The 23978-nt window shown below is 38.9% G+C and overlaps 1 protein-coding gene across 7 annotated transcripts in view; it reads left to right on the forward strand.

Moving 5' to 3' along the window:
- The window catches only part of LOC105474902 (protection of telomeres 1), a 125786-nt gene that overhangs the window by 88350 nt on the left and 13458 nt on the right, over nucleotides 1-23978 (forward strand). For all 7 annotated transcript variants that reach the window (XM_011729828.3, XM_011729871.3, XM_011729791.2 and 4 more), the window contains 4 exons: nucleotides 2773-2829; nucleotides 6281-6437; nucleotides 8066-8271; nucleotides 13797-13932. In XM_011729828.3, coding sequence (XP_011728130.1) covers nucleotides 2773-2829; nucleotides 6281-6437; nucleotides 8066-8271; nucleotides 13797-13932 — 556 coding nt within the window. The remainder of the gene's footprint in view (nucleotides 1-2772; nucleotides 2830-6280; nucleotides 6438-8065; nucleotides 8272-13796; nucleotides 13933-23978) is intronic.

Here is a 23978-nt window from a genome sequence, read left to right on the forward strand (position 1 = left end):
TTTTGACAGTTCAGCAGGTGAAACGCATTTTCTTACTTAATTTTCCTGACTACTTGGAAACTTGAAAATCTTATTATATGTTTATGAACGTTTTTAATTCCTTCTTCCTCAGATTATTTGCTCTTACCCTTTATCTGATTTTCTGTTGAATTATATTTTTGTCAGTTTGTGGGCAACCATGTATGTTTTACACATTTTCTTATTTGACTACTTTTATGGTTTCTGCCATTGTTTCCATCTCGTGTTGTAATGGCTAATATTAATTACTGAATTAGATTTATTGAAATTATACCAATGCCAGCTTGAGATGTTCATTCAAGTCCTCTTGACTTGGATTTTTATACCACTTATTAGCAATACTGAGGATATGTTTGTGTGTAATGCTTTATAAAATAAATTATAAAAACATAATATACTGTTATGTATAATAGAATGTAAGCTAAAGTGATTACAAAATACAGATTTTTAAAGTCTTAAATTCTTCTTTTTAGAAAGCATTTTGTAACCTAAATGCTATGACTACTACTTTTGCTTTCTTGTTAAAGTCCTATTTTTGAGGTTCATTTGGTCATTCTATTAAATTTCATAAGTTTACTATTTTATCCATCTCCTCTTTTATTTCCTCTACACTGTATTTTTTCAACATAATAAAGACTTTCGTACATGGTAGAGTTAAAACAGTTGTACAATGAATACTCAAATACCTACCAGCTAGACTCTCCAATAACTATTTTACTTTGTTTGCTCCATCACATGTGTATTTATTTCTATATGCCTCTTTTTTTTTTTTCTTTTGAGGTGTAATCTTGCTTCGTCCTCCATGCTGGAGGTCAGTGACACGATCTCAGCTCACTGCAGCCTCTGCCTCCTGAGTTCAAGCTTCTCCTGCCTCAGCCTCCCAAGTAGCTGGGATTACAGGTGCCTGTCACCATGCCCAGCTAATTTTTGTATTTTTAGTAGAGACAAGGTTTCACCATGTTGGCCAGGCTGGTCTCGAACTCCTGACTTTAGGTAATCCACCCGCCTCAGCCTCCCAAAGTGCTGGGATTACAGGTGTGAGCCACCGCGCCTGGCTTATATGCCTTTTCATTCATTAATTTATATTTTTTACACATTTCAAAGTAAGTTGCAGACATAAGTACATTTTCTAAACACCGTGGCATGAACATAATTAGCTAGAGTTGAGTAGTTATTTAGAGTTTTTTGTTTTTGAGGTAAAATTAGCAGTGAAATGGACAACTTTCCATTTTATGAACCACTCCATGAGTTTTGACTAATACATAAGCGTGTAACCTAAATCCCTCTAGATTTGCAGTTCTAGAACTTTGAAAAAATTGAATCATATGTATCCTTTTTTACATACTATATGTTTTTGAGATTTAATCACATTGTTGCATATATCACTAGTTTGTTTCCTTTTTAATGCCACATGATATGTGGTAGACATTTTTTCTTTAGATAGGAATTTCTTTTTTTTTTTTTTTTTTTGAGACGGAGTCTCGCTGTGTCTCCCAGGCTGGAGTGCAGTGGCGTGACCTCGGCTCACTGCAAGCTCCGCCTCCCGGGTTCACGCCATTCTCCCGCCTCAGCCTCCCAAGTAGCTGAGACTACAGGCGCCCGCCACCACGCCCGGCTAGTTTTTTTTGTATTTTTAGTAGAGACGGGGTTTCACCATATTAGCCAGGATGGTCTCGATCTCCTGACCTCGTGATCCGCCCGTCTCGGCCTCCCAAAGTGCTGGGATTACAGGCTTGAGCCACCGCGCCCGGCCTAGATAGGAATTTCTAGTTGTTATGGCATCATTTGTTTCCTTTTTCCTGTTAGATGACTTCAATGTCTTTGTCAGAAGTCAAGCGAGTATAAATGTGGGCTTATGTCTAGTCTTCCCATTCAATGCTTACTAGTATAGTGTGAAGTATGCATTTTCCCCATACTAAATTTTCAATTATTGCATCACCTTTTGCATTCTCCTTGCATTGCTTTGCTGCTTTAGTAAAAAATCAAAATACAATGTAAATGTGGGTTTATTTCCAGGCTCTCTATTTAATTTAATTCAGTTGATCTATTTTTCAATCCTCATGCCAGTTCTATGTTGTCTTAAATTACTGTAAGTTTATAGTAAGTCTTAAAGTTATGTACATTGTTCTCCAACTTTGTTCTTATTTTATAAAATGTTATTTAATATTCTAGATTTTCTGCACTTCCACATAAGTGATAGCATCTGCTTTGCAAGTTCTGCAGTAAAGCCTCTGCTGTTTGTTTGTTTGTTGTTGTTGTTTTGAGGCAGAGTCTCGTTCTCTTGCCCAGGCTGTAGTGCAATGGCACAATCTGAGCTCACTGCATCCTTCGCCTCCTGGGTTCAAGCGATTCTCGTGCCTCAGCCTCCTGAGTAGCTGGGATTACAGGCATCTGCACCACACTTGGCTAGTTTCTGTATTTATAGTAGAGAAGGGATTTCACCATGTTGACCAGGCTGGTCTCTAACGCCTGACCTCAAGTGATCCACCCACCTCAGTCTCCTGAAGTGTTGGGATTATAGGCGTGAGCCACTGTGCCCACCCCAGTCTCTGCTATTTTGAAAGGATTATACTGAATCTGCAGATTCATTTGGAGAGAATTGATAACTTAATATTGAGCCTTTTAAATCATGAATGTGACATATCTCACCATTCATTTGTATTGTCTTCAGTTTCTCTCAGCAATGCTCTACTGTTTTCAGTTCTACGTTGAAGTTGTAATGGGCTTAATTCTTTTGCCTTTTCCTTTTTATAGGCTCTGGATCAGTATCATTGTATGAGGTAGAAAGATGTCAACAGCTATCTGCTACAAGTAAGACCATGTATCATTTTTGATATGGGCACAGTAATGAGTGTAATAAAGTCTGCCTCTACACTTACCAACTAATCCATTTCTTTCTAATAGCAGAACACGTATCCTTTAAAGCTAAAATATGTCCATATTTAACTTTCTTCTTCTACCATGTGCCATTGGCACAAAACGGAACCCATAAAGATACGAGTCTTTACATTGCATATTTTAAGTCATATATCTCTAACAGACTTAACGTTTAAAACAGATATATATTTTAAGCATTAAATACCTGATGTATTTTAAGTCATGTATCTCTGTTAGAGTTACATGACTTAAAATATGCAATGTAAAGACACGTATCTTTAAACTGTTACACGAAGAGTTATCCTGTCACATGATGCATTAAACAGTGTACCATAAAGGAGCTCCTTGCAATATGCCTCAAAATTTTAATTTAATGTTAGTAATGATAGTGTGTCTATCAAGTACCCTCCTTTTGTTACATCAGCTAATTAATACAATTTTCAGAAAAATATTTTTAAGCACAAATTTATTAAATTTTAATTTCTCAAATTGGAGGAAGAAGATACAAATACGAATGGGAAAAGGATTGATGAATGCTTTTAATGTTGTATTGTAATTGGAGGTGCCATCATGTACTCATGTTTTCCTAGGTAAATACAGAAATAGAGGTAGCTGTGTGTATGTATGATACATATGTATTCACATACATACACACACTTTCGTTTATATTATAGGGGGGTGTGTGTGTGTGTGTCAGTATGAATGTGTGTTCATATACACCCTCTCTCTCTCTCCATGAAAAGTCATAGAGGCAGCAGCACTCCAGTTGCCATAAGCAAACCTAGTGCACAGATCGTGGTTTATAAATAATATTTTTCTCTAAAGGAATCAGAGCTCCTTGGTGAAACAACAGATTTCAGAACTAGAACAGGGGAATTACAAAATTAGTATGGAGTAACCTTGTAGTACTAGAAAGTAAGGAGGTTCTCAGTTAATGATGAAACTCGTCAAATGGCTTAGGATAGAACATGTCTAATCTGGGAACATTTGAGCATCAAAACAAATAAGATTAATACTAATTGAGTAAAGCAGGAATGCATGAGCCCATGTTGATGATGATAAAGGAAAAATAAAATATGTGGGGTTAAGTGGAAATATCTTTCTTAAAGTAAAATAACAAATATGAAAGGAATGATGAAATTTAAAAAAAAAAGTCACCATTTTGTAACCATGATAGTCATTGTTGAGTTAGTTATGAATCTGTGGATTCTAAACTATCAAGATATATGATGAAAAATAAGATATTTACTTGTATATTCTTGTTAAATGCAAGGGGAAAGCGGTAAGTTTTTAGTAGAGAAGTGATTGGACACCACCTTTACCAGGTGAACAAAGTTTAGGTCTACAGTAATAGAAACACTCACTTTGTATGCCCCTTGATGTGCTGCACTGAGAAGCACACAGTATCACGTATGCATTATGCCAGCCAAAAATGCATAAGCTAAACCTGAGCCTGAAGAAGAACCAGACACACACAATTTGGTGTTTATTCTACAGAGTAAATAGCTGTGCAAATATATCAGTGTAGTGAAAGATAAAGAAAAACTGAGGATTTATTTTACATTAAAGAAGTCTAAAGAGACATGAGAATAAAATGTAATACATGGTCCAGAATTGGATCTTAGACTTGAAAAGAAAATAAATGCTACGAAGAACATTTTGAGGACAATTGTAGAAATTTGAGTAATGTTTGTTAATTTGATTATAGTAATAAATCAGTTAAATGTTCTAATGTTGAAAATTACCTGTAATTATGTCAATAAAATGTCTTCTTTTCAAATACATACTGGAGGATTTAGAGAAAAGGAGGCATAATTTCTGGTAGTTATTCTCAAATGATTCAATAATACTTATGTGTTGAGAGACAGGTAAAGACAGACACGGTGACAACGATAAATGTGCAAAAATGTTAACAATTGGTGAATCTTAGTGAAGATTATACAGAAGGTCTTTGTATTGTTTTTACAATTTTCCTTAAGTTTGAAAGCATTTTAAAATGAAAAGTTAAAAACTTTAGGTTAAAATATGAGTTTGAAGCAATTGCTCTTATCACTGTGTAGCAATTTACACTAAATTGATCAGGTCTGCCAATGGTCTTTTTAAAACAATCGCCAGCCGGGCGTGGTGGCTCACGCCTGTAATCCCAGCACTTTGGGAGGCTGAGGCGTGCAGATCACCCGAGGACGGGAGTTCGAAGCCAACCTGACCAGCATGGAGAAACCCTGTCTCTACTTGAAGTGCAAAAATTATCTGGGCGTGATGGCACATGCCTGTAATCCCAGTTACTTAGGAGGCTGAGGCAGGAGACTCACTTGAACCCGGGAGATAGAGGTTGTGGTGAGCAGAGATCACACCATTGCACTCCAGCCTGGGCAACAAGAGCGAAACTCCATCTCCAAAAAAAAAAAAAAAAAAATCTCCACCACAACAAAATGTTCCACTGTAAACTCTTGGCCATTTGATCCTTGAAGGAAAACTAATTCAACAAGAATTTCACTGAATTAAAGCTGAAAGGAATTGTCTTTGCCATTGAGGTTAATAAGATTTGTACATCATTTTCATTTTCTAAAACACATGAAAGTGTTAAGCTAGAATGTATAGCAAGCTGTTGCCTTAAGCTAAGGGTTACCAGCAATTTTATACTTTTTTCCAGTAAAAACTGATCACCCAGGCCATCTTTCCACAAGTAGCTGAGGAGACCTCTTGTACCTATTTCCCAGGCAATTGCTCCTAATGCTTTTGTCTGACTTTTTTTTCCAGTTTGATTCAACTTCCTCTTCCTTTTCCTCTCCCTCATGCTCCACTCTCTCCTTCCAACTCCCCAAACTTCCTCTTCTCTTCTCCACTACTACACCACTCCCATGACAGTTATATCACCCTTAATGTCCTTTCCTATTCTTAATCTGATTTTATAAATGATAGTTCCGTAACTAATTTGAAACATCCAAGAGCCTGCAAATAATATTCAGCAAGTGTGTTTTGTTACATTCTTTTGTGGCAGACACCAATTAGAACTTAAACGGTTGCCTAGCATATTATTTTCTTAGCTAAATAAACCTTGCTTTTTTTCTGTTAGCCAGATTTCCATTAGTCCCATATAAAAATACTTTTTTGAATGCCTATTAGGCAATTAAGTTATTTCTTCCCCCAAATTATCCAGCGTTTATTTAGTACACATTTGTTGAGTGCCTACTGTGTGCCTGGCAGTATGCTAGTGGGCCCTGGATATACATTAGGGAATAAAGACATAACCCTTGCTTTCATGGAGTGACACTTAATAGATCTAAAATTAATTAAATTTTATAGTATATATTTGGTTCAGAAGGATGCATGTCATAAATATGATTCTTGCTATTCTGTTTTAATATATAAAAATTCTTTACAGTACTTACAGATCATCAATATTTGGAGAGGACACCACTGTGTGCCATTTTGAAACAAAAAGCTCCTCAACAATATCGCATCCGAGCAAAATTGAGGTCATATAAGCCCAGAAGACTATTTCAGTCTGTTAAACTTCATTGCCCTAAATGTCATTTACTGTGAGTATTTTCCATAATAAAACAAATGTGCTTTCATATTATTTGTCTATATATGTGCACATATGTATAATTTTGTGTCTTAGGAATAAGTAAATTGTTAATATATTTTGCAAGAGTGGTAAATTTTTTAGGTAAAATGGTAAATTCTTAGAGAATAAATTATTCTGATAGTAATAAAAGTGGTTGCTATTTTCAGATCTAAAATTCAGCTTAGTCACTCTGATAAAGGCAAATGAGAAATAATAAATAATTAATATATTTGGGCAGACTCATTTGTCACAAAAGTATCTTCTTAAATATAAACCTTTATTAACTGAAATTTTTGGAAAGAGTTGTGATTACTTGAAATATCTAATTAAGTGATACAGAGAGCCTTGTTGGTAAACTTCTGTCCTACTTAATAACTAGAATATAATAAATGTAATTTAAATTTTCTTTAGTAATTGAGAATTTCTCAGTGCCTTACTCTGAACATCAGTGATTATATAAATATGTAATAAATGTATATAACTGTTTTGTAATCCTTTTACTACGTAATCAGCTTGAGACATATTCTGAAAATCATTTTTAAAAGCTCCTCATCTTTTTGCAATTTGCTTATTTTTCCTCTGAATATCTAAGATGATGTTTTGGAAAATGTAGATAATTGATGGCTGTATGCATTTGGATGCCATAAATTGAGTTTTCACTAAAATGTGCTACAATATGTATATATATATGTACATCGCCATGTATTTGTGTGCTTATAAATTGTGAGTATCAGTGTTCATTAATATACATAAATTTTCCCCTCAAAAATTTGAGTATAATGCTGTTTGAGGAAATTTTTTATTTTAAAATCTCTTTAAATAAAATGTAAGGGAACAGTTTTTACCCATTTGAGCTTGAAATGGTGGTTGGGATTAAAATGTATACATAAGGATTTTAGATAATTCTTCAAGTATTATCAAATTTTGGTTTATTGAATTTTGTAAAATCATACAGCTTTGTAAAATAAAACCACTCTCTGCGATCATTTTTTAAACAAATAAGGACATTATCTCAGAAATTAACAGAAACTATCTAAAGTTACACAGTTAATTGACAACAGAACTAGAATAAAACCATACACTTTTTGATTCCAAATGATGCCATTTCTGCTACATGATACTTAACCATATGACTTCTCAAAATTATTAATTATTAAATAGAATTGGAAATATTATTAGTTTAGAAGTGCCCTTTTCCCTAAGTGTGGTAAGTGGGTATTTAACTGGAGTGAAGACCGGGGGCCACTGTATTTTTTTTCTCCTACTGGGAAATTTAGCATTCCTTACGGAGAAGAAAAAAATTGATACTAGAAATAATTATAAGTGGCTTTGTGTCACAAAACCAGGCATGGAAATCACTGGTAATTAATGTAATTATGATTGGGATATACTTACCCACAAAATATCAAATATTTATCTATTGAAAAAAGTTATTTGTTCTGCAAAGTGAATTGTCTCCATAATTTAGATAATTTAAGAAAAAGTAACTGACTCATCTGCATATAAGAATGATACTTTTTAATTTGATTACTTGTTAAATTGAAATCTTCAAGCTTATACCAAAATTGATTTTTGTCATTTCATTGTCAATAATTTTAGGCAAGAAGTTCCACGTGAGGGTGATTTGGATATAATTTTGCAGGATGGTGCAACTAAAACCCCAGATGTCAAGCTTCAAAATACAGCATTATACGATTCAAAAATCTGGACCACTAAAAATCAGAAAGGACGAAAAGTAGCAGTTCATTTTGTGAAAAATAATGGTATTCTCCCACTTTCAAATGAATGTCTACTTTTGATAGAAGGTAAGATGTTTAAGTCACTGTTTTGTTAGAATACTCCTTTTCCATATTTTTCCTAATTATTGTTTAATATATTTTACAGACAACCCAGAACATATAAAGTAAAAATAGTGTTTAAATTTTACAAAATTGAATATATATGTTAACTGGATTCAAATATATATATGCACACGTACATAAATTTATCTTAATTACATTTGAAATTGTACTTCAGACTCAAGTGTTAACATTTAACTATATTGTTGGATTGCATTTTATTTTGTCAATGCTAACATGAGTGTCTAGTTAAGTAATAATAAAAGGCTGATTGCTTATGTACCGTCGCTGTTTTATTGGCCTCTGGATGTCACTGTTGTTTCATAGAAATAGGGTGAAAGTCATCTATGGTATCAAAATCAAAGAAGAGACCATTGAAACAAGTAAAGATAACTTGACGAGTTTTAAATGAAATTTATCATGTTTGTTTTTTCATTTTCATCTAATTTTTATCTAATATTTATCTAAAATATGTACTGTAAATGTTTTCTCATGGCAAGTTTAGAGTTTTTCTTAAGGCTTTTCTTCCCTTGTAACCTTTTCATTATTTTTCTTAAGGCTTTCCTTCCCTTGTAACCTTTTGTAATAGAAGAAAAATACCTTCTTTAATTTGCATTAGAGTAATATTTAGCTTTGTTTTTAATAAATGAGGGAATTCTATGTAAATTATAGACTTTGAGTGATTATGTGTCAGTATAGGTTCATTTTTAACAAATGTACCACTCTGGTGGAGGATGTTGATACTGGAGGAGGCTAGCGTGTATAGTAGCAGGGGATATGGAAAATCTCTATACCTTCCTCTTAATTTTGCTGTGAACCTGAAACTGCTCCTTAAAAAAAAAATGAAGTCTTAAAAACAAAACCTGGAATGTACAACACGGAGAGTGAATCCTAATATAGACTAGACTTTGAGTGATAATGGGTTTGTTAGGAATGTAAACTGTGGACTTTGAGTGATAATGGTTTGTTACTAATATAAACTGTGGCCTTTGAGTGATAATGGTTTGTTAGTAATGTAAAGAGTGGACTTTGAGTGATAATGGTTTGTTACTAATGTAAAGTGTGGACTTTGAGTGATAGTGGTTTGTTAAAATAGGTTTCTTGATTGACTAAATTTACCACTCTGGTGCAAGATGTCGATAATGGGGAAGAGACTAGGAGACATAGGGAAACTTTGTACCTTTTGCTTAATTTTGCTATGAACCTAAAACTTCTTTTTAAAAAAGGCTTATTTTTTAAAAAAAATGAGGATGTATGTAGAAGCACTTTGAAATGTAAAAGGAATATAAGAAATGTGAGCTATTTTTATTTTATGTTTCTAAGTATAACCTGAGCCAAGGACTAGGATCTTACTGAAGTATGGCACTATTCTGATTAGGAAGTAACAAAATCAAAAACTGACTTGGACTTAGAGATGAACCAAAGAAAATGATATAAATACAAAGTCATTCTTAGACTTTAAGCACCTACAGTAGCATTCACTGATATTCATGCCAAGTTAATGCAGTTGACTCTATTTTATTGTGACCCTAGTTTACATTAGGGTTCACTCGTTTTGCTTTACAGTTCTTTATGCTTTGACAAATGCAGAATACCATGTACCCACCATTAGAGTCTCATACAAAACAGTATCAGTTAATTTCTGTAAAAGGTGTAAGATCTGTGTCCAGATTTTTTTTTGCATGCAGATGTCCAGTTTTCCAGTACCATTTGTTAAAAAGACTGTTCCTTCGCCATTGAATTACCTTTGCTTCTTTGTCAAACCAGTTTATTTTTGTGAATTTGTTTCTGTGTTCTCTGTTCTGTTTTAATCTAGCTATCTGTTATTTTCCCAATATCACACCATTGTTATTTCTAAAGCTATACAGTAATTCTTGAAATTGTGTAGTGTTGGTCCTGCAACTTTCTTTGTCTTCCGTATTGTGTTGGCTATTGTAAATCTTTTGCATTTCCATATAAACTTTATAAGCAGTTTTTCAATATCAAAAAATAACTTGCTGGAAATTTTGTTAAGATTGCCATCTGGGCGCGGTGGCTCACTCCAGTAATCCTAGCACTTTGGGAGGCCAAGGCAGGCAGATCACCTGAGGTTGGGAGTTCGAGACCAGCCTGACCAACATGGATGAAACCCCATCTCTACTAAAAATACAAAATTAGTCCGGCATGGTGGCGCATACCTGTAATCCCAAGTACTCAGGAGGCTGAGGCAGTAGAATAGCTTGAACCCGGGAGGCGGAGGTTGCAGTGAGCCGAGATCGCGCCGTTGCACTCCAGCCTGGGCAACAAGAGCGAAACTTCATCTCAAAAAAAAAGATTGCCATAAATCTATAAGTCAAGCTGGAGAGGGAGAACTAACATCTTGATATTATTGACAATGAACCTGGACTATCTATGTAGATCTTCTTAGATCTCTTTAGGGTTTTATAGTTTTACTCAGATAAATATTGTAAATCCAACAATATATAGATCACATTTTGTTAGCTTTATACCTCAGTATTTTCTTTTTTGGTGCTAATTATTTAATGTTAAATTCAAACTCCAATTATTTATTGCTTATGTATAGTTAAGCAATTGATTTTTTTTTTTTAGATTAACCTTGTATCCTCTACCGTTAATAATTGCTTATTGTTTCAGGAATTTTTTTGTTGTGATTTCCTGTAAACAAAGACAGTTTATCTCTTCCTTCCTAGTGTGTATACCTTTTGTTTCCTTTTCTCACTGCATTAGATAGGGCTTCCAGTACAATATTGAATAGGAGCAATGAGAGGGAATGTTCTTGCTTTTATCTCAGTCTTAGGTGGAAAGTGTCACCATTAAATGTGATTTTAGCTGTAGCTGTTTTATCGATGTTCTTTGTCAAGTTGAAGAAGCTCCCCAATATTCCTAGTTTGTTGAGAATTTTTGTTATTAATGATGTTGAATTTTATCAAGTGCTTTTCTATTGCATCTATTAATATGATCATACAATTTTTCTTCTTTAACCTATTAATGTGATAAATTACATTAATTGATTTTAAGGTGTTTAACCAGCCTTGCATACCTAAAATGAATTTCATTTGGTCATGGTGAATAATTATTTTCTTTTTTGATTCAATTTTTAAATACTTTTTGAGTATTTTTGTATGTATTTTCATAAGAGAAGTTGATCTATAGGTTTTCATTCTTGTAATGTATTTGGTTATGTATTAGAATATTGCTGGCCTCATAAGAATTAGGAAACATCCCCTCTACTTCCATTTTCCAGAATACATAGTAGAGACATAGTAGAGAATTGGTATCATTTCTGTGTTTGGGTAGACTTATCTATTGAAACAATCTGAGCCTGGTGACTTTTTCAAGATGATTATTATTGATTTAATTTCTCTATAGACATAGACCTATTCAGATGATATATTTCTCCTTGTGTGAATTTTGATAGATTATGTCTTTCAAGAAATGGAACCATTTTATCTAAGGTGTCAAACTTGTGGGTATAGAATTGTTTACAATATTTATTATTAACATTATATTTTAAACTGCATACTCTGAAACATAATTTGTATGGAACTCTAATGTCACCAAATCATTTTATTATAATATTTATTATTACCTATAATTTACTGAATAGACTATGTGTCAGGCACTGTACTGCCTACTTTAGTATTTTATCTTTAACTCTCATAACAATCTTCTGTAAGCTAGATGTATCCCCTTTTTAAACAGGTGAGGAAACTGAGACCAAGAGAAAAAGGTGAAGTACTCCAAGGTAAAAACCTAGTAAATGTCAGAAAAAAATTCACACTTAGGCCTTTCTGTCTCCATAGTCCATGTTAAATATTTCTACTGGTTGCAAATAAATTGCTCTCAGTTAGGATGTCTCCAGATACAAACCTTAAGAAACCTAGTATGCACGTATATACATGCAAATGTCTTTCTTTGTACTCATTCATTTGTTTAGCACATGTTTATTGAATGCCTACTGTGTGCCAGACACTGATTTAGGCATTAGTGGTAATGTAGCAAACACAACAAAGTATTTCCTTTCATGGACTTTATATTAAGAGGAAATCACTAAAATATTGATAATAATAGTCACTCATGGCTCTAAGTACTTTACAAATATTAACTCATTTAATCTTTATAATGATCTTACAGAGTAACATTATTCTCAGTTTTACAAATGGGAAAATGTTATACTAGAGTTTAAGTAACTTGACCAAGGTTGTCCAGCTTATTTGCCAGAGCCAAACTCGTGTGAATAGACAGTGTGAATGACTAGATGAGCTCTCACCAGGTTCTTTGAAATAGTATTTTTGAGGAGGAACTCAGAGAGAAGAATTCTCTTTCTCTATAAGAACTATGAGAATAGGTGAATGGTCACCTATTGCAGTTTTGAACAGTAGGCAGGAGTTTCTTTAGCAGGGCTAGGTATCCGTCTCCAGAAGATAGACTAACTTTTGGACTGTGAAACTTTTAAGTAGCATGCTTAGGGAATATTGTTTGGAGTTTTTAAGCATGCATAATGAGGGTTTCTATCTAACTGCAATATGACATAGCAGAACTGTGGCTTCCAGTAACAAAGAGCTTGGGGGAAGGAGGATGGGAACAGGGCAAGTTGAAATGCCACAGAGCTCAACCATTCTTGCCAAAATTCAGCCCTTTTTCTGGAGCAAACACTCCTTGGATTGTTGAAGGCCTCTGGTAATTTCCAGAGTTCTAAAAAAGGTTTTACAGTTTTTGCCGATATTCTTAACTGCTGTTACAGTCAAGTGTCTTTGGATGTCCTCACTCTGCTATGCCAGAAGTGCTTCTCCTTTATAATTGAATGTTGACATTACAAATTCTACCCAAATTTTAGGAAATACACAGAGGTATTTTTTTAAATCCTATTCATTTTGCCTGGAGAGAGGAAGCATTATAAGCTAAGTAAAAAGGACACTGCCTTCTAATAATGGCATGCCACCAGGCAATACTTCTCCGCCAGCTTGGTCATTTGAATGCTTCCTTTGTCATAGAATTAAGTGTGATAATATTCTCAGGAAAAATGAACAAATTTTATATGTGAATTCATATTACATGAACCACTCATATCTATATTTAAATGAAATATTGACCGGAAAATTGAGATTTAAACTCTAAATTTGCCCAGATATTAATTAGTATATAGCAAATTAGTGAGAATCTGATCATAACCTGGCTTTTAGCTTATATTCCCTCTTTTGGTTATTTGAACCAACGTGTTCCTGGCATAAAGAGCAATTTGTTTAAATTTAAGAAATTAGTTAAAATTTCACAAGCTTTATATTTTACCCGAGTCTCAGCATTTTTGTGGATTGATTTTTTTAATCAATATATAGGATTGTACATTTACAAATTAATATTTTTCACATACATTTATTGTCTTTTTCTGTCGATTCCTTTAGTCTTTTATTATACCTCACATGTTAATAGGACTGTACATTTGTCTACATTTCATTTGCACTACTTGAAGGATTTATTTATTCTCTTAACAGGAGGTACACTCAGTGAAATTTGCAAACTCTCGAACAAGTTTAATAGTGTAATTCCTGTGAGATCTGGCCACGAAGACCTGGAACTTTTGGATCTTTCAGCACCATTTCTTATACAAGGAACAATACATCACTATGGGTATGTTTTTTGTTTTGTTTTGTTTATTATACTTTTAAGTTCTGGGGTCATGTACAGAACATGCAGATTTGTTACATAGATATATACGTGCCATGGTAGTTTGCTGCACCCATCAACCCGTCACCTACATTAGGCATTTCTCCTAATGCTGTCCTTCCCCTAGCCTCCCACCCCGTGACAGGCCCTGATGTGTGATGTTCCCCTCCCTGTCTCCATGTGTTCTCACTATTAAACTCCCACTTATGAGTGAGAATATGCGGTGTTTGGTTTTCTGTTCTTGTGTTAGTTTGCTGAGAATGATGGTTTCCGGCTTCATCCATATGCCCGGCAAGGACATGAACTCATCCTTTTTTTGGCTGCATAGTATTTCATGGTGTATATGTGCCACATTTTCTTAATCCAGTCTATCACTGATGGACATTTGGGTTAGTTACAAGTGTTTGCTATTGTGAATAGTGCTGCAGTAAACATACGTGTGCATGTGTCTTTATAGTAGAATGATTTATAATCCTTTGGGTATATACCCAGTAATGGGATTGCTGGATCAAATGGTATTTCTAGTTCTAGATCCTTGAGGAGTTGCCACACTGTTTTCCACAATGACTGAACTAATTTACACTCCCACCAACAGTGTAAAAGCATTCCGTTTCTCCACATTTTCTCCAGCATCTGTTGTTTCCTGACTTTTTAATGATTGCTATTCTAGCTGGTGTGAGATGGTATCTCATTGTGGTTTTCATTTGCATTTCTCTAATGACCAGTGATGATGAGCTTTTTTTCGTATATTTGTTGACTGCATAAATGTCTCCTTTTAAGAAGTGTCTATTCATATCCTTTGCCCACTTTTTGATGGGGTCATTTGTTTTTTTCTTATAAATTTGTCTAAGTTCTTTGTAGATTCTAGATATTAGCCCTTTGTCAGATGGATTGCAAAAATTTCCTCGCATTCTATAGGTTGCCTGTTTACTCTGATGATAGTTTCTTTTGCCATTCAGGAGCTCTTTAGTTTAATTAGGTCCCATTTGTCTATTTTGGCTTTTGTTGCCATTGCTTTTGGTGTTTTAGAAATGAAGTCTTTGCCCATGCCTATGTCCTGAATGGTATTGCGCAGGTTTTCTTCTAGGATTTTATGGTTTTAGATCTTACATTTAAGTCTTTAATCCATCTTGAATTGATTTTTGTATAAGGTGTGAGGAAGGGGTCCAAATTCAGTTTTCTGCATATGGCTAGTCAGTTTTCCAAACACCACTTTATTAAATAGGGAATCCTTTCCCCACTGCTTGTTTTTTTCAGGTTTGTCAAAGATCAGATGGTTGTAGATATGTGGTAGTGTTTTCAACTGAGAAAAATTTTGGAATTAAAAACTGTGTAAGAGTAATTTTTATTCTTTTATTTCATTGGTGACTATTCAACAGAAACTTACAGTATATCAACTTATATGTATAGGTTTTTCTGGCATATATCTGTTGTTTCGATAAGCATATATAGTGAGAGTACACACAATGTGTGAGGCATAAGGCTGCCGTCTTTTTAATTCCTCAGCCAGAGGCTGGTACTCACTTGTTTTCTTTAACAGTGAGGATTTAGATACCAGTTACAGAGAAAAATTCAGAGCTGCAAACCTGGTAAAAATTAAGTGATTGAATTTCAGAATTTCTGAGCCACTAAATCACAAATTTGCTGCCACTGATAATTGGAATATAAAAGAATTCATTCGAGCTATAAACAGATTTCTACATTTAGAAGGAGGGGATTAGGGATAAAATCTCCTCTACTGCTTGATGAAACAATGACCCTGGACATACTCTAATTTGAGAAACCTTGGATTATAGCATATATTTTATCATCCTCTTTCTTTCCGACTTCTAAATTTGTAGCAATCATTAGTCATTGTCATAATGTGCAAATCCTGATTGAAAAATTATATACTAGCTGAAAAATATTATACTGTAAGCATGATACCTCCCTAATTGTGTGGTAAAGTCACTATTAGGCATTGCCCTATGTTCTTCCAACATATCATAAAATTTTAGCCATAAAGCGAAACTGTATACCACTGACTTAAATTTCTGTGTTGTTGCTGTTTTTACTCTGATATACTCAGTGTCTAATTCCTTCTCTCATTAGTCTTATGATCTGAGAGTCTGTCTTTTTTGAAAATAAAGTGATTTTTAATTAAACCAATTAATTAAAAAATTAAAACTCATAAAATTCTGTTTTTCTTGTATGATAAATCACTGAGCTTTATCTTTTTGCATGCAGATCCTCACTCACTAGCTTTTGTTCTTTCCCCTTTCTCTCTATTTTGCCTTCCCAGTACTGGGCACCATGACGAGTCTAAACCAGGAAAGGAAATATTCATTTTAAACTCTGAAATACTACTTCTTCTTTCACTAAAAGTCTCAACAAAATTACCCTAATATTGCGGGATCTGGCCAGCAGCCCACAATGCAACGGGGCTCTCTCTTTGTTCCCAGGCGGATCGGCAGGTGGAGAAATAATAGACACACACGAGATAGTGAAAGCTGGGTCCAGGGGGAGTCACCACCTTCTGGTCCCACGGTGCCAACAATGCAATATGCCAGCATTTATTATTAAGTTTAGTGAGGGCAGGGGTAGGTTAGTGAGGGATTTAGGGTCGTTTGATTATGAGGTGAGATGGTCACATGGGGATGAAGTAATTCTTTAACATCTGTAATAGAAGTACAGTATATAGAGATAAGAATTTACAACATAGTGTGTACATCAGTAATTTCTAACAGAGCCTTAAAACAGGAACAGTGGTAACAGTTGCAGCGAAAGGTGGTTACAAACAATTCATAGAAACAGGACGTGAAGTTAGACAACTGGTTAGACCAGAAATTCTCAGAAGGGAGTATGAACCCTAAAGAGGCCTAGAAGTGCCGCAGCAAGATGAGGGCATTTATAGCCCTATCTTATCCATATGGACAGGCACCCCCCCATGCGTCCGATTATAGGCTTCCCACAAGGGTCACATTCCATTCCCAGAGCTATGAACATCTGCTTTTCTGGGATAGGAATCTTGGTGATGTGAAACCTCCCTGACTGCACGTTCATTCATAGGCTCTCTGCAGGGGGAAGCACATCACACGCTGTTGGCTGATTCTGGCAGTCTAACCCCTGGCATTGTCTTTACACAATCCTGCATGCAATTTTGTATTTATAGTAATCAGGAGCATTTCATCTTTTATTCCGTAGCAATAGTTTCAGGGTGTCTCCCTACATCTCCACCTTTTCTCTGATTTAAATGAACCATAGCAATCTATTCCATAGCAATAGTTTCAGGAGGTCTCCCTACACCTGTTATGCTCAGACCGTTTATTCCCCGAAGAAGACCACCAGAGTCCAGAGTCAAAGCTAAGCAGCAAGGATCTTTATTACAGGTTCGAACCTGGAACTCTCCCTCACTCGTGAAACGAGACGGGCAGGAGAGCTCCCCCACTCAGCTCCGAACAATGTTATATAGTCTAAGAAAAGTGGGCATAGAGTTATTATACAAATCAGATATATGATTGGCTAGTGTTTGAACAAGGCGATTTGGCTAACTATGATTGGTTCCTGCCATTTCTGATATTTTGGTTCAAACTTTGAGGCGGGAGAGCAGGTTTATGGCAGCAAGAGTTTATCTTACTTAAACACGTCTTGTGACCTTGCCTCAGAACTTACAAAATCTCTGGTATGTGCAAAACAAAATCTCTGGTACGTGCAGAAAACCAGGTACTCACAGAACTTACGAAATCTCTGGTATGTGCAAAGATTAGCGAGCAGAACAAGGGTGTAGCGGGTGGGGGGCGGGTACACATCTATCTTTGTGTCCTTTCATTTCTCCCTTCTCATAAGTAACTGGATGTCCAATCTTGGATTTCCAGAGTCTTATAATATAGCCTCACTTTCTGGGTGCAGGAGAGGCTGGTGATGGCTACGGAGGACCATTAGTTGGATGGTATCAAATCTTTCTCTGACAAATTGTAAAATTTTATTTACCACACAGGGGCCTATAGTGAATAGAAGTAGTAAAGACATTAGGGGGCCTAAAAGGGGTGCCAGAAGGGAAAACATTGAAGAGCTCCACCAATTGTTAGCGGCTGTAGTGAATTGTTGCTTTTTCATTTCTAAGCTTAGTTCGTGTAGGCGTTGGACTTTTTCCTCAACTAACCCTGACTCATTTATATAGAAACAGCATTCTTCTTTGAGGAACATACAGGTACCTCCTTTCTCAGCCGTGAGTAAGTCTAAGGCTCTGCGGTTTTGAAGGGTGACCTGTGCTAGGGAGGTGAGCTGCCGCTGAAGGGAGGCTAGGGAATAGGCGGAGTCTTTCCATAGCAACAGAGAATTGTTGTAACAGCTTGTCGTTTTCTATCATGGAGTGTTGTAGGGCCCCTCCTGCTAACCCCGCTGCGACGACAGAGGTGGTTAAGGATATTCCGGCAATTAGTGGTAGAAAAACTGCTCGTCTATGTCGCGCAGTTTTAGTTGGGGCGGTCCCTGCCCAGCCTATGAACTCTGCCGGGGTTAACAGTGTCAGTCGGGGAACTAGGGTAACAGGGATACACAACTGTCCGTCAGAGATGCTTTTGGACAGAGTTTTTAACAGAGTCATATTACACCAGAAGAACACACCAGGGGGATCATATATGGGACTATTAGGGTATGTAGCCGATTGGTTACAGAGGCTGTTGCTAAATGCCGAATAACAATAGGGGTATTTCTCTTGGTATGGGTCACGGTACAGGGCTACATCGGGTATCGTGACTATCGATGAGTTAAAACCTGTATAGTTTGTGGGAGGGGAGGATAGAGGAACAGCTGTTAATGGTGGTCTTCCTAGGGTTGCACACATAAAGCAAGAGGACAGGTCGCCTAAACCAGTGAGGTTGGCGAATGCTAGCCCTTCCCGTAATAGAGTTAGCCAGGAGAAGGGCTGCAAGTCTTATGATAGCTTGGTTTCTTGCCTGTGGATTTGTGTGTGGATTAAGGGTTGAATCTGGACTAGACTTCTCCACAGATATAAATGGCTACTGGGCCAGGTACTAGTTGATGAGTAATATACTCCCCCATGTTGTGGGGTTGTCCACCGAGAGTCCCATGGGTCTCTAATTATCCAAGTGTAAGTGACGGGAGACTCAGTTTTGTAAAAATACCACCCTTGTCGTTCTCTCCAGTATCGGACAGAGTGCGTCTTACAGTAGCTATATGGGCAACCTGCACTCTGGTGCCACCAATAATTTTTACAATTATATTCAGTTTGATCATATTCAAAACAGATCATGGGTATTGCTGGTTGGGCAATCTGGAACCTAGTGAAATTGAGGTAAACTATAGTATTACACCCTGAGGGGGGGGCAGTCTGCGCTAGCTAGCAGTTTACCCGCTTGGGGGGTTTCCCCGGGGTGAGTTTTGTTCTCATAGAGCCAGAACCTCCAGACATAGGGATTAGACGGCGCAGCAGTGAGGAGAGTCAGATGCATAAGGCATAAAAGCATAGGTAAGCTAGACATGGTTACGGCTATGGGGATGACGGCGCAGGGTTAGCTTTAAGGGATTGTTCTTAGCTTTGTCTACAGTCCATGTAACTGGTGCTCCAGACGGCTCGAGAAGGTCGGATGTTGGGTCCACTGGTTTGACGTGTGCGTAGTGGATCCACGAAGCGATGCCTTCTACTTTGAGAGCGGTGGGAGTAGTCAGGAGTACTTGCAGTGGTCCTTTCCACCTGGGTTGAAGAGTTTCTTGCCGGTGGCGCTTGACTAGGACCCAGTCTCCCGGCTGGAACGGATGAGGCGTCGGCGGAGGTCCTGCCTCGTACAGTTCTTGTAGTCTGGGCCAAATTTCCTGGTGAATTTTCTGTAAGGCTTGTAAGGAGAACAGGAGCTCAGAGACATTTTCAGTTTCAGGTTTGAGTAAGTCATCTTCTAGACTGGGGACCAGGGGTGGGGGTCTGCCATACATGATTTCATACGGTGTGAGGCCTAGTCTGTAAGGGGTATTTCGGGCCCGGAACAGAGCGTAGGGGAGAAGTACTACCCAATTAGCGCCAGTCTCCATGGTCAATTTAGTTAAGGTCTCCTTCAGAGTCCGATTCATCCTTTCTACCTGTCCTGAGCTTTGGGGCCTATAAGCACAATGTAATTTCCAATTTGCCCCCAGAATGGAAGCCAAATCCTGACTTACCTTAGCAACGAAGGCTGGTCCATTGTCTGACCCTATTTGGACGGGAAAGCCATACCTGGGGAGGATTTCTTCCAAAATTTTCTTTGCTACAACCTGAGCAGTTTCTCTCTTAGTTGGGAACGCTTCTGTCCATCCTGAAAAAGTATCTCAGTCTCTGACGTTACAGCCGCTCCTGCATACCGCTGGCCTTGGTGGACATAGCTGCTGCCATCAGTGAACCAGGTGAGTTCTGTGTCGGGGAGCGGACGATCTTGCAGGTCCTCCCGTACCCCATGCACCTGAGCCAGTATCTCAGTGCACTCATGGGACGGGGCGTCCAAGTCTGGATTTGGCAGCAGTGAAGCAGGGTTTAAAGAGGTTGGGGGCAGAAAAGTTATTCTGAGGGGGTTTAACAGTAGTCCTTGATAGTTGGTGAGCCGGGTGTTACTCATCCATCGGTCCGGCGGCTGCCGGAGGACGCCTTCAATGGCATGCGGGGTTATAACGCGCAACTCTTGCCCCATGATAAGTTTATCAGCGTCTCGGAACATTAGGGCGGTCGCCACGATTATCCGGAGGCAGGGTGGCCAGCCAGCAGCCACTGAATCTAATTTTTTTGACAAATAGGCAACTGGCCTCTGCCAGGGGCCTAGGTACTGTGTTAACACGGCTTTTGCAACACCCTTACTTTCATCCACGTATAAGTGGAAGGGCTTGGAGACATCAGGGAGCCCCAGCGCGGGGGCTGATAACAAGGCAGTTTTGATTTGCTGAAAGGCCAGCTCAGCCTCTTCCGTCCAATTGAAGGGCTGCCGTTCCTTTGTTGCCTGGTATAGGGGCTTGGCTAACTCAGCAAATCCGGGTATCCATAACCTACAGAACCCTGCCGACCCCAGGAATTCTCTCACTTGCCGTGTTGACTGGGGTCTAGGGATGCGTAGGACTGTTTCCTTTCGGGCTTTGGTTAGCCAGCGTTGCCCCCCTTTTAATAGGTACCCCAGATAAGTTACCTCCGACTTGCAGATCTGAGCCTTTGTTGCTGAGGCTCGGTAGCCTAGCTCCCCCAGAGTCTTCAGGAGGTCCTCAGTCCCTCGAACACAAGTTTCCGGGGACCTGGCCGCTATTAAGAGATCATCAACATATTGCAAAAGACTTATTTCAGGGTGTTGCCGCCGGTACTCACCCAGATCTTCATGAAGGGCTTCATCGAACAGGGTTGGCGAGTTCTTGAACCCTTGTGGCAGTCTGGTCCATGTTAGCTGACCGTTGATGCCCCTCTCAGGATCCGTCCATTGAAATGCAAAGAGTTCTTGACTTTTGGGAGCCAGAGGAAGGCTGAAGAAAGCGTCTTTTAGATCAAGAACGGTATACCACTGTTTTTTGGGATGTAAGGCACTCAGAAGGGTGTATGGATTGGGCACAGTGGGATGTATGTCCATGACCCTTGTATTAACTTCTCTTAAATCCTGTACTGGCCTGTAGTCCGTACTGTTGGGTTTACGAACAGGTAACAGTGGAGTATTCCAGGATGAGTGGCAAGCCCATAGGACTCCCTGGTCTAGGAGTCGGCGGATATGGGGCGTAATTCCTTCTCTTGCCTCCAGGGGCATAGGATATTGCCGAACCCGAACCGGGTCCGTCCCTGGCTTAACTTCCACAAATATGGCAGGTCGATGTTTAGCTAGCCCCAAGCCCCCAGTTTCTGCCCACGCTTCAGGGAAACGCTGGAGCCAAGAGTCAATTCCCTGATCGGGGGGCTTTTGCTCTTGATGGAGTCGGTACTCATCTTCTAAGGTGACAGTCAGGATAGATATTGGCCTGTTTTGGGAATCAGTTATCTTGGGCCCTTCTGGCTCAAAGTGGATTTGGGCCCCCATCTTTGTCAGCAAGTCCCTCCCTAGTAGAGGGCAGGGGCTCTCTGGGATGACTAGGAAGGAATGGGAGACTTTTCCCGTTCCTAAGTCTACAGTCCTCTGGGTTGTCCAGGGGTATTTTTTGATGCCTGTGGCCCTGTGCACCCAGGATGTTTTCTTAGATATTTTTCCAATTGGTTTGGTTAGGACTGAGCGTTCCGCCCCAGTATCGACCAAGAAGCGAACTGGGGACCCCTCCACTTGCAAAGTTACCCTGGGTTCGGGGAGGGGGTCCGAACCCCGTCCTCCCTAGTCAGAGTCCTGGGTAACGAGTACGGAGGTAGGGTTAGCTGGTCTCCGTTTCTTTGGGCAGTCTTTAATCCAGTGGCCACGTTCCTTGCAATAAGCACACTGATCTTTTTCTAATCCTTGCCTAGGGCCTTGCTTTTTCTGCTTTCTGTTTTGGCCATTTCCTGCCTGGGGGAAAGCTGCTACTAAGACTTTGGTCATTTCTTTGGTTGCCTTGAACTGTTTTTCTTCTGGAGTATCCCTATTATTATAAACTCGCTGGGCCATCTGAAGGAGGTCCTGAATCTGCTTTCGCTCTAAACCTTCTAATTTCTGGAGTTTTCTTTTAATATCTGGTGTTGCCTGGTTTACAAAGGACATTGCTACCGCTGCCTGATTTTCCGGTGCTTCCGGGTCCATAGGGGTAAACTGTCTGAAGGCTTCCATTAATCTCTCTAAATACACAGCGGGGCTTTCTGTCTTACCTTGTAACACAGAATATACTTTAGCCAAATTTGTGGGCTTGCGAGCTGCAGCCCGGAGACCCGCCATTAGAGTCTGGCGATAAATGAGCAGTCGTCCCCTACCTTCTGCCGTGTTGTAGTCCCATCTGGGCCGGGTCAAAGGGAAAGCCGCATTAATGAGGTCAGGATTTGCAGTTGGCTGGCCGTCATCTCCTGGAACCAGTTTTCTGGCCTCAACTTGGATTCTTTCCCGCTCCTCCGTTGTGAACAGGATTCGGAGGAGCTGTTGACAGTCATCCCAGGTCAGCTGGTGAGTAAACATGACACTGTCTAACAACGAGGTTAGATCTTTGGGATTATCTGAGAACCGAGCATTTTGGGACTTCCAATTGTATAAATCACTGGTGGAAAAAGGCCAATACATGAGACGGGAGAGCCCGGTATCATCGAGCGATCCTATTTCTCTGAGAGGCAGGGCTACAGTGGAGTCAGGGAGTCGGGAAGCTTGGTCCCGCTGTACGCGGCCTCGTGTTCGGCCGGCCGGCCCCTCCAGGTTACTTTCGCTCTCGGCTGCTTCCGCTTCTCGGTTTCCCTCTACGGAAGCACCACCCTGGGGGACTGGGTCCTGCGGGATAAGGTGCGGATATGGTGGGGGAAATGTGGGTTCTAACGTTAGGGGGTCCTGGCTGTCCGGCAGCACAGGGGCCGAGGGAGCAGAGGGAGTCTTTTGTCTTGTAGGTCGCGTTACTAGGACTTTGCAGGGCTCAGGGATGAATGGAGTTATCCAGGGTGGTGGGTTTTCCACAAGATCCTGCCACACTAGAATATAAGGAATTTGATCAGGATGTCCTGACTGCCCTGGCAGGAAAATCTTAGTTTTTACCTTAGTAATAATAGAGAGACAGAAAGTTCCTTCGGAGGGCCACCCTACGCCGAAAGAGGGCCACTCCGAACGGCAGAAAGTAACTAGCTTTCCCTTCTTTAGTTCTACGCTTAAGTTACGCCCCCGAGCCTTCACATCCTTAAAATTGGTAACAAGGAGTGAGAGCGGTGTGCTCTGGTTGTTGCCCATCTTTGGACTGCTCCTACAAAGAGAAGGGGGGACGAAAATGAGTGTGAAGCAGAGGGGAGTATCCGACAGGTCCGGTCCTGGAAGGGGAAGAAAATGTTTTATGTTTCGTTTTGGGCTTACACTTAACACTTAACAATAACGGACAGACAGTAATAACGATGAGCATTCGCGAGCGCCTGTCGGACTTCCGACCTGAGTCAG

This window comes from Macaca nemestrina, chromosome 4 (assembly GCF_043159975.1).
Source record: "Macaca nemestrina isolate mMacNem1 chromosome 4, mMacNem.hap1, whole genome shotgun sequence".
In the NCBI taxonomy this organism is placed as follows: domain Eukaryota; kingdom Metazoa; phylum Chordata; class Mammalia; order Primates; family Cercopithecidae; genus Macaca; species Macaca nemestrina.